At 43.7% G+C, this 16,683-nt stretch overlaps 1 protein-coding gene across 2 annotated transcripts in view; it reads left to right on the top strand.

The window, feature by feature from the left end:
* The window catches only part of TMOD2 (tropomodulin 2), a 69,274-nt gene that overhangs the window by 30,852 nt on the left and 21,739 nt on the right, over positions 1-16,683 (top strand). For both annotated transcript variants that reach the window (XM_082734754.1, XM_082734753.1), the window contains 4 exons: positions 3,939-4,133; positions 5,643-5,799; positions 10,612-10,734; positions 14,478-14,564. In XM_082734754.1, the coding sequence (XP_082590880.1) occupies positions 4,008-4,133; positions 5,643-5,799; positions 10,612-10,734; positions 14,478-14,564 (493 nt within the window). In that variant the 5' untranslated portion in view covers positions 3,939-4,007. The remainder of the gene's footprint in view (positions 1-3,938; positions 4,134-5,642; positions 5,800-10,611; positions 10,735-14,477; positions 14,565-16,683) is intronic.

Below are 16,683 nucleotides of genomic sequence, written 5' to 3'. Positions count from 1 at the left end.
TTGTAAGTCCTTACCCAGAGAACTGGCTTTTTAGCAGTGTAAAGAGAGATGACCCAATTGTGGTGTTCTGGTGGCTCAGAGGGAAGAACAGAAACCATTCAAGATGCTGTTGGAGTACTTCAGGCCCAAAGGACAGAGGTGCAAAACAAGAGTGACAGGAAGAGGGGTGGTGTGAAAGGTTCTGTGCAGTCAAAATCTGCAGGAGATGCTAACCAGGTGGCCATGGAAAGAGAGGGGAGAATCAAAGGGTGGTCCAAGTTTTTAAAGTGAGTGACTGGTAAATTAATGATAGGATCTAGAAAATCAGGAGAGTAAGTCAGTTTCATAGAAAAATGTGAAGTTAGGATGATAGCTTTAGACTCCTGAACTAGAAGTACAAATAGAATCTTACCAGGCCTAAGATATCACCAATTGAAAACACACCAATATTTTATGTACCACTAAGGAAAAAATGCTGCCAACTAAAATATGATACATGCTTCCTTAAAAACATAATTTTCGGGGCACTTAGTGGCTCAGTCATTAAGCGTCTGCCTTCGGCTCAGGTCACGATCCCAGGGTCCTGGAATCAAGCCCCAGGTGAAACTCCCTGCTTGGTGGGAAGCCTGCTTCTCCCTCTCCCACTCTCCCTGTTTGTGTTCCCTCTTTTGCTGTCTGTCTCTGTGCCATGTAAATAAGTAAATAAATAAATCTTTAAATATATATATATATAATTTTCACTTTATTGAAAGAATAGTTTTAGACTTACAGAGACTTTTTTGAAATCTTTTAACTTACATACAACAAATTGCATATATGTAAAGTGTAGAGTTTGCTAAGTATAAACGTATGCATGCACCTGTGAAACCACCACAATCAAGGTAGTGAATAAGCATATGTAAAGCTCAGAATTTTCTTTATGTCCCTTCATGATCCCTCCCTTTACCCATCTCTACCTCTCTCTCTTCCATCCCCAACCAACTATGACTTTGTTTTCTGTCATATAAATTACAGTCTCTAGCATTTTAGATACATGGCATTCTTTTGGGTCTGGCTTCTTTCATTACTTTAATTATTTCATTACTTTAATTATTTTGATGTTCATCCACGTCGATGCATGTTTCAGTAGTTTATTCCTTTTTACTTCCCAGTAGTTTCCGTTATGTGGATATACCATGTTTTTTTATCCATTCACCCACCAATGATCATTCAGTTTACTTATAGTTTTTGGCTATTTGAAATAAAGCTTCTATGAATAGATTTTTTTTAATTATAGATCACACCAGGCATAGAAAAGGAAGATACAATTGAAACGAATTGGTTAATATTCTTAAAAGTTCTTCACCATTTAGAGTGTAACTTTTTGTATCACTTTTTGATTCACAATAACGAATGTCTTTTTTTTTTTTTAAGATTTATTTATTTGACAGAGAGAGATCACAAGTAGACAGAGAGGTAGACAGAGAGGTAGGCAGAGAGAGAGAGAGAGAGAGAGAGAAGCAGGCTCCCTGCTGAGCAGAGAGCCCGACACGGGACTCGATCCCAGGACCCCGAGATCATGACCTGAGCCGAAGGCAGCGGCTTAACCCACTGAGCCACCCAGGCGCCCCGAATGTCTTTTTTTTCCATCCAGTATTGCCGCTGCACCATCAAGAGTGGTCTTTTTTTTTTTTTTTTTTTTTAACCTGTGAAAGAGCTAAAAGCCATTAATGCTGGGCTTTTAAGCCCACTTAGTAATTATATGGCAGTAGCTTAAGCTGCATCTTCCTTTGGGAGCATTGCTAAACATCCCTGAGTTGCCACCTGTCTCACTCCCTCCCCTTTAGGTTTCAAAAGAGTGGTCCACTATTTTTACAAGTCCCTGGATTTTTTGTTCTGTTTTGTTTTCCGAATCCCTGACACCCATTCTTCTAGTTTTGAAGCTGGTGCTTTTACTATTATGCATTCATAAGCAATGTCAGGGACATCTTGACTGCTGTTGGGCCCACAGTAATCGTAGGATCATCAATTGTAAAACACATCTGAATTTCAGAATGTTAAATGTGGGAAACTGTGTAACATCAAGTCCATTAAGAAGGATGGTTCAGCCAGTTCATTTGATGGTTAAGGGCCTGGCAGATTTCGGTCTGTGCCCAGTGTCACATGATAAATTAGTGGTAACTGGGACCAAAACAGAGTACCCATGATCTAATTGGTCTCTGACTTTAGTGAGATGGTTTTGGGGGGAGAGTTCTGTTTATTTGTTCATTTTACTGTACTATAGCAACGGAAGATTAAAAGAAGGTTGGCCAGTGGAAAAGACAGTTACATTGTACATAGAAAAGATATCTAAACAGAAAACCACAAACTTGAATGTAGTGAGCAGTTGAATTAGAGAAGGAAGCAACATTCTAATAACTGTTCATTGGCTCACCTTCAACTGGTCTCTTCCTATGCCAACCCATTCTTTATTCTTACCTTTTGAATTGCTTTATGTAAAAAACTGGCTTCTCAGATGATTCCTCTGTTTTAAACAGAATAGATAGAGCCCAGGTTCCTTGGCAGGGATTATAAGGAAGGCCCTTCACAAATGTCCCTTTCTTGACTTAGTTCTTTCCTCTCCTGGTCGCACACCAACCATTCACCAACACACCATCATCCACCTTCTTATCTTTGTGCCTATGTTTATAATGTTCCTTTTTTCTGGAATAACCCTTTCCCACCCACATCCCCACTATGGTCTCTTCCTTCAAGGTTCAAAGGCAACCTCTTTTTCACAGTTTCCCCTTAACCTCCCTCCCCCACTTTACCCAATGATTACTTCCTTGTGTGTTTTTAGACCTATTTTATGCTTTACTTCTATTATAGCACTTATCAAATGGCATTATCTCTATTTGTGTGTCTCACTGAGCTGTGATCTTCTTGAAGAAGGGGTCACGTCTCGTTCATCTTTAGGTTCCTGCTTTCTAGGTGTGTGCCTGGCAAACAGCAGGTGCACAGCAAATACTAATTGTCTTAAAAGATCTGATTGAGTTTAATATTGCCTAGGGAGAAACACAATCAGCTAAGTGCCTTGCTATTTCCTAAATGCAATATTATCCTTCTAGAAGGAGAGATGGAAAATCCTTTGCAAGAAAGATGGGATTGAGTGAGAATTACATTCCGAATGGAAGTTTAGCAGTGAGGTAGTATAAAAGAAGGAGTTGAAAGGAGAGCGGACTAAAGGTTTAACGTGACTAAGGACACAAAAAAACACGGGACTAGAAAGAGAACAGGAGACCGGGGGAAGAACAAAAAGAGAGGAGAAGTGTGGAGAGACTATGCAGTCAGGATGTTAGGATCTTACTGAGATTAATTGCAGGGAGTTACTGGACAATGCTTTCTCACATGGACGTTCCAAACTCTCTTTCCTGAATGAGCCCCATTTTGTATTCTTCACATCACTCTCTCCCTGAAAAGACACAAGTATGCTTCTTACGAAGGCCTTACAATTAGCTCATTGTTTTTCTCGGTTTTCTATGGAAAGCTGGAGGAGGCAGAGTAGTGTGGTGGAAAGGCGCCCTGCACACTGGGAACCAGGAGGTCTGGCACATGGCAGCTCTGGAGCCTCGAGCGAGGCACTTAGCCACCTTTGCCTCAGACTCTTTGCCTGTCAGATTGGATAGTAGTATCTGTGCAGGCTTCCTTTCTGAGGTGTTTGTAAAGATTTAAGTAAGTGAAAGAGTACACATGGAAACCCATTCTAAGCTGTCAGGTCACAGAGGAAGGACAGAGAGGAAAGAACTAATTCTGCAAATGTGATCTACGAGGAAGGAGGCCATGGAGGGTGCCTGGCCTTTTGCTACCACATTCTGCAAAATGACCATTTTGTGGAAACCTTTGTCCAATAAAGACTCCATTGGCAGATAGCACAGGCTCCGTCTCCTGTGAATAAGTCCTGTTTGCTGAGTACGATCATGGTGTTTCTTTCTGATTGGTAGTATTCTGAAGTCTCAGGAGGCTGGCCTGTTTAAATGTCTGCGACCCATGAGAAGGACATATAAGAAGCCATGGCACTCCCTTTTCAAAAAGAGCTGGAGAAATACAAGAACATTGATGAAGATGAGCTTCTTGGCAAACTCTCAGAAGAGGAACTGAAACAGTTGGAAAATGTTCTCGATGACCTGGATCCCAAGGTTCGTGAGCTACAACGGAAACATCGTGGTCAGCGGTAGTAGGGATAAATGGTGTGGCTTGGTCCTTAAACAATAGTGTAGGAATCCCTTAGCTCCAAATACACATTCCTTGTTCTTTCCCTGATTGGTTCTTGATCACTTACTCTGACAGATTCATAAAGAAACTCAGTAGCTACGTCTACGATAGGATATGGCAAATTTCTCAAAAACCAATTTAATGTAAATGGTAAAACATATTTTCCATTGCTTGAGAAAGGACTACTTTGACTTAGGGAAGAAGAAAGGAAAGAGGAGAAGCGAACAAATCTTACCAAATTTCTTCTTTGAGGTCTTATACTCTACTAGGCACAGAACCCCTAGGGGTAAATTTATATTACTCCCATTTCATAAACGAGGGGAACAGATGCGAAGAAGTAATTTACAGAAGAACTCATACTAGTAACCTCAGAGATGCTATTTAAACCAGGCCTTAACCCCCCAAGTAGATCTTTTTTATACTTCTTTTTTTTAAATGCATAAATAACTAGAAATCTTTGGTGATCTCACAACAATGGAGATGTTTGAATTATAACAACAAAATCATGTATTTAAGTGGAGATTCTAATATTTTCATGAGTTCTTGAAAAACAAAGTAGCTTGTTACAGTGTTTGTTTCGCAAGTACTTTCTTCAGTCCTGATGGTATTTTCTTATAATTAGAATCCGAGGCATCCAAAGTAGTGATTTTACTATAAAGAAAAATATCACTAAAAATTATATATACGATGTGCTGATATGCCACACACTTTGGGTATTTTATTTACTTTTAAAAATGTTTTTATCTTTGATAGACATTGGGGAGTGTATGTGATGTAATGAGCACCGAGTATTATATAAGTCTGACAGACCTGTACCCTTGAACCAAAGAATATGGATACGTTATTTTTAAATTAAAAAAAATAGATTAAAAATAAATAACCCAAAACACAGCCTTAAAAAAAAAGTTTTTATGCTTAAACATTAAGGAAGGAGTCGTTCAGCTCAGTCAAGCAGGTGTCAGCATCTACCCTAATACTTGCTTATGTGCTGGGTGATTTCCCAGGAAATAGACTAGAAATAAGAGAGTATAGCCATGTTGGCTCCTTGTTAGTGTCTGTATGCCTGCTTGGGAGAGGCTTGGATAGAGATCTGGCCAAACCCAAGTGTGATCTACGAGGAAGGAGGCCATGGAGGGTGCCTGGCCTTTTGCTACCACATTCTAGAATGCAGCTCTGAAGACCCAGAGATGGCTCTGGCTGGCTGTATTCTGCCTGTGTGCATGGCGGGGGCTCCCTCTCAGCATAGGAGGTTAGAGTAGGTAGGGCCTCAGGGACGTGCCAGAGTTCCCAGCCCTCAGTGCACACCTGCATCTCTGCACAAGTGTCCTTCTCCCTGCCTTGCCCATAGACAGCAGAGCCAGGGATGGGGTCCAAGTCCCAGAGTGTCAGTAGGGTGAACACCATCCTTCCTGCTCACATGTCTGTTTCGTTAGAGCGCACTTCTACCAGCTGGATTCCGACAGAAAGACCAGACCCAGAAAGCAGCCACCGGCCCGTTTGACCGTGAACACCTCCTCATGTACCTGGAGAAGGAGGCTTTGGAACAGAAGGACAGGGAAGACTTTGTGCCCTTCACTGGAGAAAAGAAAGGTAAGGACTCCAGGCACCACATCCTGGGACTAAGGTACTCCTCATGTCTTGTCACGGGGGGTCAAGTGAACTGACCTAGAAGTGGGAAAGAAGCCAAGCACTGGATTCATTAGTAAAAAGAATCATGGCTGGTAGAGACACGTCAGTATACTTTTGTCCAGACCTATAGATTGTATACCACCCAAGAGTGGACCCTGACATAAACTATGGACTTTGGGTAATAACGATGGCAACATAGGTTTCATCAGTTGGGACAAACGTTGTGCTCTGCTGCAGGATGTCATGGGGGGGGGGGTTGTAAGCATGGAGAAGGACTATATGGCAGCCCTCTATACTGTCCTCTACACACCTAAAACTGCTCTGAAAAAATAAGGTTTGTTAGTTACCAAAAAAAATTCTATAAGAATAATATGAGAATATAGATGCTAATTAAATTAATGCTCAAGGTACTCAAATTAGTTCTATGAAAAATATCTGAAGCCCCAAAGCAAAAGCTCTGGCAGTGTGAGGTGTTATGCCTAAGAGAAGGTCCGGTAGGCATTGGTGCGTTGCTCTTAGCCTGAGCCTTTACCAACTGCAGATGTCCACTCCAGGCCTTTCTGTTCCATGTCTAGGATAGCTGTGGCACCAGACCCCTAACCTAAGATGCTACTGTTATAGACCAATGCAGTCAAGCATTCCCTCATCCAGCATTTACCAAGCACCTGCTCTGTGCAGAACCATGTGCCAGGTGTTGGCACCATAGTGCATAAGTTCCTGCCTTGCCCTCAGGGAGTTTCTGGTCTAGTGAGAGAAGCTCTGTGGTTGTCCTGGAGAGGCTCCAAGGAGCAAAGGGATGTTCCTCCATGCCGGGACTGAGCTCAGAACCAATACAGGGAAAACAGTCCGCCTTAGCTCCCCACCCCGGGCTCCCCTTGGGACGAAAAGTAGTTACCAAGAGCCTGTGTGGTTTCCTCAGCTACAGAGAGGGACTTGGGCCTGCAGATCCTAACGGAATCATCGATAACCTCATGGCACGACAGTCTTTTCAAAACGCATCAGATCATGTGGGTTCCCTGCTTGAAGCCTCAAAGCCTCACTGTGGTCCTCAGCACCCAGGAAGAGCTCGCCTTACCCACTTCTCTGATCACCTTCCCCTTCCCCTGCCAAGCCTCAGCCCCGCCATCTGCGTTCAGTTCCCCAAAACTGCCGATCTCTTTTCCCACCCTGGGGTCTGCTCATGATCTCTTCCCTCTGACCCACATCCCCAGTTTTCACATTCTATAAGTCTGAGGTTAAACACCAGGGCTTCGGGCTTTCTTTTCCTGACCCTTTTGTCTAAAATAGATCCCTTCTCTCTGCCATGACACTCATGGATTGCTTTCATGTCGCTACGTTCATCGTTTGGTTTATTTACTTTGGGTTTTGTGCATTTCCCACCTAAGATGAGGTCTCCACTGTGGGATTGTGTCTCTCTATGGGGGCATCTATGTCCCCCAGCATAGATGCTGGCCCAGGGGAGGCTCTTGAGAAATACAGGTTCGAATGACCGCTCCCTGGGAGCATATGAACGGGGCCTTGGGCAGCAGGAGCACGCTTCCTCAGCAGGCGTGAGTCCAAGGCTATCGCCCTCGCCCCGCAAGGACGACAAGAACCCTGGTTCGGATGCATCTTCTCTCTCTTCTCTCCGCAAGTCTACACACTTATATACGCGTACATGACCAATCAGTGAGCAGGGTACAGGAGGGAGCGAATCAGGCTGTGCACCTAAACGAACAACTTCGCTAGCAACCAATGCTGTTTACTTCCTCTTTGGGCGTTCCGCTTAGTCTCACGAGGCAATCCTAAGCTGGCAACTAGCCAGGCGCCATCTTTTAATGGCGGAGGCCGCCCTGGCCAGGGGCCTGCCTCCGACACAAGGCTGCTGCCTTCTGTTACGCGACATCTGGCTCTCCTCTGAATCGTTCTCATTTGATGGATCGTGCACCACTGATCATGTCAATTTATTAAGAAAGTGACGTTGGACAGTGAAATATTGGGCAGATAACTAAGGATTGCCATAGAAATAGGAGCTGTCTCTATGGCAGTGTAGCTGCTATTGGACTGAGTTCATTGTGAAAGAAAAGTTACAATGTCAAATCTTCAATAAAATCCCAACAAACATCCAGTATTAGGGTAGTGACAATAATAAGGGGAAAGCTTTGTCTCTTCTTCTCAGAGTCAAGGTCTGAGGAACAATCACAGTAAATTATCTCTTGATCCACATTAATCTGCAGGAGATTCACAGGGGAGCGAGGAAAGCAGGGGCAGTCTGAGTAGTAAATGGGGAGACAAAAGGGGTACACCTAAGCCCGGTGTAGCTTAGGAGAAGTTTGGAAATCAACACTGTTGGGCAAAATGCTCAGAGAGCAAGTTTTCCAAACGGAGCAGAGGGAATAGAGTAGAACATGCAGACCCCCCCCACACACACACCAAAAGGACCAATGGGTGATCTGGAGGCAGTGGAAGCTACAGTAAAGGTCTCAGGGGAGGGGTATGCAACCTCAGCTCTGAACACCGTGTGTACTAAGCCCTCAGGTGCCTGGGCCACGTTTTACTCTCTGCAGTGGCTTTATGCACTTAGAACTTGTTGGTTGCCCACCAACCCCCCCTAGGAGTGGGTGTGCAGCAGCAGTTGTCCTAAAGTTCAAAAGCTGTGGGCCCCCTGTGCACATGGTGTTGAGGGTAACCCTGAACACTCATGGGAAGGTGGAATGTAGACATCTCGGTAACTCTAGAACCAAAGTCATTGGAGCCACAAAGAAAATGCTTCAGGTTGCAGATACTCTGAAAAGGAGTCTGGGATAAACCCCAGTGTCTGAAATGCTGTTGATTGGTTATTTTCTTTTCCATTTTCTATTTTCTGGCCATTCTCCTTGTATTTTTCATTAAGCTCCAGTGTATTTTCTTTCTTTCTGGGAAAGGTGGCAGTTTACATGATGGGGAAGCAGGAAGCAGGGTGATGGTCAGTGGAGGAGACATTGTGGCCAGGATACCCCAGTCTGACCACAAACAGTGGTATTGCCCTAGGGTGCCCATTGCTGCCTGGTCCCTGATTTCACGTCTAGCCATTTGAAGATCTGGTCAGCTATCAAGAAGTCAGCATCCCCTGCAACCAGGGACAGCTATTGGAGAGGATTTATGAAGGAGAGTTACTGACTTTGGGTTTGACTTTTACCTTTCCAGTGGGAGTGGGGAGGGCTGACCAGCCAGAGAGATCTGGAAACAATGTTGGTCTCCATTGGCTGAACCGGGAGCCAGCTCTGTGTTCTACCCAAGATGACAAAGAGAAGGCAGTAGAAGGTTGAGTCTATAGGGAACTCCAAAGATCAAACTGGAGGAGACCAGTTTCAAAAGATTATGCCAAGAAGTAAGAGCAGCTCCAGAAAAGAAATGAAGAGTGAAAAGGTGGCAGGAATTGGGAAAGAGTGTAAGCAGGTTTGGAGTATTGCTATGGCAACTCTGGGATGTCCTAGGTTTCCCCTAATGAGTCATTGCACGCGTGGGATGTGGGTACGTCGTGCAGGCTGAAAGTTAGGAGCAGGTAATATGCCATCCTCCCAGCGATGTGATCTTCAGAGGTTGGGGCTGAGGAGGTAGGGCATAGATGTCAGCATATTCAGAAGTAAGGCCAGGGCAAAACAAATGGAATCTGACTGCGAGGACGAAGTGGGAGGTGAAGGCAGAGTATCCCCATGTGGGAAGCACATTGTACCTTGCTGTTCACAGACCTCTACAACTTCTAAACACGTCAAACCCGAGTTCTCCTTTTGTATCTGACTTCCTTTGGTATGTCTGGAGAATAGCTGTATCCCCGGGTCACTACGCTACTCCAAGTGACCCCAGATAGAGCATCCTAGTGGTCTACAATCTCAGTCTAGCAAGGAGAACTCAGAGAGCTCTAGTTTGTCCCTCAGGAACCCCTGGGGCTGTGTGGCTGACTCTGCCTCCAGTATTTGCAGGATCCAAGGGAAGAATACAAATAGAAGCCCATGTGCCATTTTTAATAAATGTTTAAAAACTAGTAAACTGTTAAAATATGTTCTATCTCGTTACACAAACACCTAGAAGCCCAGGATTCTTGGGCTTCCAAAAGTTCCATGCAAGCATATGGGTCTGTCCTGCACTGCTAGAGCCTCACACATATTTGACACCCAGCCTACAGATTGAAGCTTCATTCATCTCACCCACAAATAAACTCCCTTTGGCCTGGGGGTGTCTACTCCAGCAATGTGACATGCCTTTGGGAGGATGGACATGGGGAAGGGATGCATACAGGCCCTGGAAGCAAGTTCAGGGGTCTTTGAGCAGAGAATTCCAGGGTCCCAGATGCCTGGAGCGGAGCCTAGCAGGTGGGATTCTCAGTGGGAATGTCCCTTTGGCCCCATGACTTCTCCCTTGCTGTGGGGAGAAGGGAGATTGCAGGAGAGGAGGACCACAGTGGGCCCTATAAAGCATGGGGCCCATGGCAGGGCCTCTCTTGCCCGGTCTAAGGGCAATGCTGGCAATCCATAGTAGAGAGGTAGAAACCACCGTTTCCTTCTACATTTAAGGACCATAGTCTCCTCACATCTCTGGGTTGCAGAATGCAGGATTCCTCCTCTGATGTTCCCTCCCTCTAATGGTGGATTAATGATACTGACATTATCCCAGCATGAAGGAATCCCAGTTAGGTGTGCAATGGGCTTAAGGTTTGGCTCTCAGTGGCTCTCAGAACTGCATTGTCTGGTCAGTCCTTTTACCCTGCCTTGGTCAGCAGCACAGTGTGGTTTTTGTTTTCCTTCTGATTTAAAGGGAGAGTCTTCATCCCCAAAGAAAAGCCCATAGAAACTCGTAAAGAAGAAAAAGTGACCCTTGACCCAGAACTGGAAGAAGCTTTGGCCAGTGCCTCCGACACCGAACTCTATGATCTTGCAGGTTAGTCCTCAGCTCTGGGACACTTTTCTGTCTAGCTCTGGACCTTCAGGCACACACTGGCAGCAGCCTCTGAGCTTCTTAATAACTACTCATCAATATTGCAATACCAGGTGACTTCGGCTTGTATGTAGCCATAAGACTGGGCAGAAGTGACTTCACCTCCCTAAGCAAATCTTACTTTGCTGTATCTCAGCTGTAAAATGTAAAATCCTATCTCAGCTATAAAATGCCCTAATAATACCCTTCCTACGAAATTCAAGAGTTAGAGAAACCAAAAAGAAGGAACCTAAAAGAGTGTTGCAAACTTAAACAATGAAATAATAGCCCTTCCTCTAAGAAGCTTTCACCTTTGGCATTTTATCACATTTTACCATCACAAAGCATCCATGAAGTTCCTGCTCTTCCCCACGGTCACTGTTCCATTTTAATTGCCACGAAGAGGGCTGTTTGCCTAACCACAGAGCAGGAGTTATTTACCACTCCACCCACACAGTAATGAAAGCCACATTCAGCCCAATCTGCTCATCTTTGTCTAGCTTTCTAAACAGTAGCAACAAAATAATAATTGGTGTTATTATTTGAATTGGTTACACATGCAGAGAGACAAAACACACATGGTATAAATGAATGGATAGACAAGATGGCGCTAGACGTGGTAGACAATGGGTAGACTAGATGGCACTAGATTAGGGGTCTGCAATCTGCGACCTGCCTCCTGGGCTTGTAAATAAATTTCTATTGGAACATAGCAACAACGACAAAAGAATGTCGTGAAAGTAAGTTTCTCACCCTAATCAAGTCCTCTACCATTTCTACCATATCACTGGAGAAAGATCCCATGCATCTACCAGCATATTTATGCATCCATGGGATGTGTTTTTTTTCCAAGTGGGATGTAAATTTAGATTATTAGGGTCATTAGGTCACTAGAGGTTAAGGTGCTTTAAAAATAGACCATAGTTGGGTACCTGGGTAGCACAGTTGGTCAAGTGCCTGACTCTGGATTCTGGCTCAGGTCCTGATCTCAGGGTTGTGGGATCAAGCCCTGAGTTGGGCTCTATCCTCAGTGTGGAGTCTGCTTGAGATCCTCTCTCCATCTCCCTCTACCCCTCCCACTTGTGCTCTCTTCCTCTGAAAAAGAAAGAAAGAAAGAAAGAAACCCCCCCTTTTTAAAAGATTTTATTTATTTATTTATTTATTTGACAGACAAATTACAAGTAGGCAGAGAGGCAGGCAGGGCAGGGGGATTGGGGAAGCAGGCTTCCTGCTGAGCTGAGAGGAGCCTGGGATCATGACCTGAGCCGAAGGCAGAGGCTTTAACCCACTGAGCCACCCAGGCGCCCCAAGAAAAAAACCTTTAAAAAAATAAATAAATAAAAAATAGTCCATGAGCATTAGCAAGAATCCTCACATCTTTATTCCATGGAAAGACATTTGTAATAATAATCCATCCTCCCTCCCAGGAGAACCAGCTATGCCTTATTCTAATAGCATGCCTACTATCTCAGCTACATCTTCATTCCTACTGTGATGACGTCAGTGGTCAATACAAGTTCACATATTGGAACCTCTCTCAGAAATCACCACAGGATGGGGCGCCTGGGTGGCTCAGTCATTAAGTGTCTGCCTTTGGCTCAGGTCATGAGCCCAGGGCCTGGGATTGATGGAGCCCTAATCAGGCTCCCTGCTCAGTGGCAAACCTGCTTCCCGTCCTCCCACTCCCCCTGCTTGTGTTCCCTCTCTTGCTGTGCCTCTCTCTGTCAAATAAATAAAATAAAATAAAATAAAATAAAATAAAATAAAATAAAATAAAATAAAGAAAAAAAGAAAAAGAAATCATTGCGGGAATTGAAGCACCTGCATCACACAGTTAAGAAGGCACTTTGCAGTGACCTTTCTTCTGAGGCCTGTGGTTGCTGTGGAGAGATCCTGTCATGGTTACTGCTCCTCTCAAGGGTTGTATCATGGTTTCTACTAGAATTCCCCAAAGGGAGAATGCAGGGCTGGGCTTGAATTCCCAGGAAATGCTTAAGAAAGGAGAAAGAGAAAAATACCAGTCCTCTGGAAGAGTCTAGATTCTGAAATTCATACAGTAAAACCAGGGGAATACTCCAGATAGAAAACTGTCTTGTTCCTCTCTGCTTAGCCTCACTTCCTCATCAAATACTCCCTTAGAACTCAGGAGAAAGCCCACCTGGGGGTGGGTGACAGCACGATTCTAGGGTGGATCTTTCTGGAAGGCTCAGAGCAGCCCCATGAGTGAATGGGCTGACAGCCAGTGAGGTTTAGGTAAGAAAGAGTGCCAGTACCCTGTGCATGTTGTTCTGGCCGGTAGATAGCAGAAAGTCACCAAGGGAGCAGCAGCTGACTTCCAAGACAGCCCTTCCTACAATAGCTGGAGCTCAGCATGGTCACAATTCTGAGGGTCTAGAGAGTCCAGCTTGTCAGTGCACATAGGAGCCATCGGTTTGGGGCTAATCTACTAGCCAGATTCACAGGGAATGGATGAAACAAAAGTTAAAAGTTGGCAGTGGGAGCCAAATTATAATTAGAAGTTGCTTAGTGAGTATAGAGCCAAAGCAAGATATATTTGGATGATCCGTGGCCTGTGTTTATTAAATAGGGTGTCTCCTCTTTGGCAGTGCCAGATACATAGTGACAAATTCTTATTTATTTAACAAGAATTTGTAAAGTGCTCAGAACAGTGTCTGACGCCTGTGAAGTGATTTCCCCTTTGTAACACTTAAAGTATAATTATTTTCCCTACCTTACCAATGACGAAGCATGCTCAGAGGCATTTAGAACTCCCCAAGTCACACAGGTATTATGGGACAGAACCAGGATTCCAGCTCTGGCTGACTGCTCCCAAGTGCCGCCCTTAACCCTAGACTTGCGGGCTCTTAAACATTTGCCCTTTACTGGGCTGCTGCTGGCTGCCTCCCTTCTCCTGATATGTAGATTACAGTACAGCTGAGGAGCTCTGAGGTATTCTTCTGCCTCCTGCTGACAGATGACCTGCTCTGGGATCCTTCTCCTGGCTGCCAGTCTCTTTTGTATAATTTCATTATCAAAGGCCATGGTTGCCTTTCAGCCTGCCTGGAGCTCATTCTGGCCAGGTGCTGCTTCTTGTGTCCTTTGCTGCCTCCTGGTGTAAGCTCCCCATAATACAGGAGCTGCAAAATCTTGGTATGCTTATCCGACCTTTTACGGCTGACATCTGTTTTCTTTCCCATACCACAGTGCTCTAAACTGGAGAGAACAACTGCTGTTGGTACTGAGAGATTGGGGTGGCTTTCCCTGAAAGAGGCCCATGATCTTCCTGCCGTTTGCTATAATCTGTATAATGTTAGATCCTACAATATCCTTAGACTCAGTCCCACACTCACATTTTACAGACAAGAAAACAGAAAGGTTGAGTCTACTTAACTAGGAGGTTTAAGCAAGTTTTCAGTAACTTGAGGGCATAACTAGACCACTGCCCTGCAGATGACTCTCCCTGTATAGCCACAGAAAGACATGTGAAGATTGCTAGTGGCAATGGAGAAGGATTGGAAAGGGATTTTTAAAAATATGTAAACTTATTGAACACTACATGTGTCCCACACACTGTGCAAGGCAAGGGGGTTCCGGAGACTGACTTTACAATATGAAGAGTTGATATTCAAGGGGCAAGTTAACATTGTGGACATCCTAATATGCCTTCCCAAGCTTATGATACATTTATTGATTATCTTTGTTTCTAGCTGTTCTCGGGGTACACAATTTACTCAACAATCCAAAGTTTGATGAAGAAGTGACCAACGCTAAAGGTGGCAAAGCACCTGTGAGAAGTAAGTTGATGTGAAGTCCATGGTTTGTGAAACTTGGGAGCTCCAAGAGTTTGTTGGTAAGAGGGAGGCCTATTGACTGGGCTGCCTGTTGAATCAGATTTCCACCCTATAGATTCCATAGGTGGATTCTGTCAGTTCGCCAAGGGTCAGTCACTGGAGAAGTGTACAGCTTATTAGGTTCTCTCACTGACTCGTTCATTAGTCATGTACTGAATACCTACCGTGTGTCAGGAAGGTTCTAGGCTTAGGTACAAAGATAAAAAATGGCCTCTGCCCAAAGGAACTTCCCTATCCAGGGTTAGGATGAACCAATAAAATCAGGTAATTTTGCTCCAGCATGATCCAGGTGCTGTAAAAACTTACAGAAGATCACAGCTCTTCTTAGATTAATTGTATTTTATTCTCTTTGAAGGAGTTTCAGCAGGTACTTTCTAGTCTGAGCAGCATGTTTACAAACCATCATTTATACTGGGCTATTTATCCAGACCATAAGCAATGTTACTTTTCTTTTTTTTTCTTTTTAGCTTTTGATATGTGCAGATGAAATGTTTATCCTTTTAAACTTGGATATCAACCGGTAACATTCTGACAGCATGTTGGCTATTAAAAGTCTGATGCATCATCTTCTGGGCCTTTGTGCATATACATATTATTAAGTCTTTTTAAGACTATTATTTTAGGGAAATTTTAGGTACACAGCAAAATTGAGCAGAAGGGGACGCCTGGGTGACTCAGTTGGTTAAGCGGCTACCTTCAGCTCAGGTCATGATCCCAGCGTCCTGGGATCGAGTCCCACGTCGGGCTCCTTGCTCAGGAGGGAGCCTGCTTATCCCTCTGCCTCTGCCTGCATCTCTGTCTGCCTGTGCTCACTCTCTCTGACAAATAAATAAATAAAATCTTTTAAAAAAATTGAGCAGAAGGCACAAAGTTTTCCCATATACTCCTTGCCCCCAGTTCATGCACAGATTCCCCCAGTATCTACGTCCCCCATCAGAGTGGTACGTATATTACACTTGATGAACCTACCTTGATACATCTTTACCACTTGAAGTCCATTGTTTACATTTGGGTTCACTCTTGGGGTATGGACAAATGTCTAGTGACATGTGTCCACCTTTATTATAGCATCATGCAGAGTAGTTTCACCATCTTAAAAATCTCCTCTGTTCACCTATTCATCTTTCTCCCCCCTAGCTCCTGATGACCACTCATCTTCTTATTCTATAGTTTTGCCTTTTCTAGACTGTCATATGATTGGAATCATACAATGTGTAGCCCTTTCAGATTGGCTTCTTTCACTTAGTAATATACATTTAAATTTCCCCCATGCCTTTTCAGGCTTGATAGCTCATTTCTTTTTAGCACTGCATAATACCCTATTGTAAGGATGTGTTTATCCACTCATTTACTGAAGGACATCATGGTTGCTTCCAAGTCTTGGCAATTATGAATAAAGCTTCTGTAAACATCCATGTGTGGATTTTTTGTGTGTATATAAGCTTTCAGCTCCTTTGGGTAAACACCAAGGAGCATGATTGCTAGATCAAATGATAACAGCATGTTTAGTTTTGTAAGAAGCCACCACTATCTACCATTGTGGTTGTAACGTTTTGCATTCTCACTAGCAAAGAATGAGGGTTTCTGTTGCTCCACTCTTAGCTAGCATTCGGTTTTATCAGTGTTCCAGATTGAGGTTATTCTAAGTGAGTAGTAGTATCTCATGATTTCCATTTGTACTTCTCCAATGACATATTATGTGAAGCATCTTTTCAAATCCTTACTTGCCATCTGTAGATCTTCTTTTTTCAGGTGTCTATTAAGGTCTTTGGCCGAATTTTTACCCAGATTGTTGTCCTATTGTTAAGTTTTAAGAGTTCTTTGTGTATTTTGGATAATAATCTTTTATTAATAATAAAAGATTAGATAATAATCTTTTATTATTAATTTTAGTGAGGTCCAGCTTTTCAATTCTTTCTTTTCATGGACCAAGCCTTTGGTGTTGTATCTGAAGAGTCATTGCTAAACCCTAGGTTATCTAGATTTTCTTCTGGGTTGTCTTCTAGGAGTTCAGTAGTTTTGCATTTTACATTTAGGTGATACATTTTGAGTTAGTTTTTTT

This window comes from Mustela nivalis (assembly GCF_964662115.1).
Source record: "Mustela nivalis genome assembly, chromosome: 6".
Classification (NCBI taxonomy): Eukaryota; Metazoa; Chordata; class Mammalia; order Carnivora; family Mustelidae; genus Mustela; species Mustela nivalis.
This window is presented reverse-complemented; position numbering and strand designations above follow the sequence as displayed.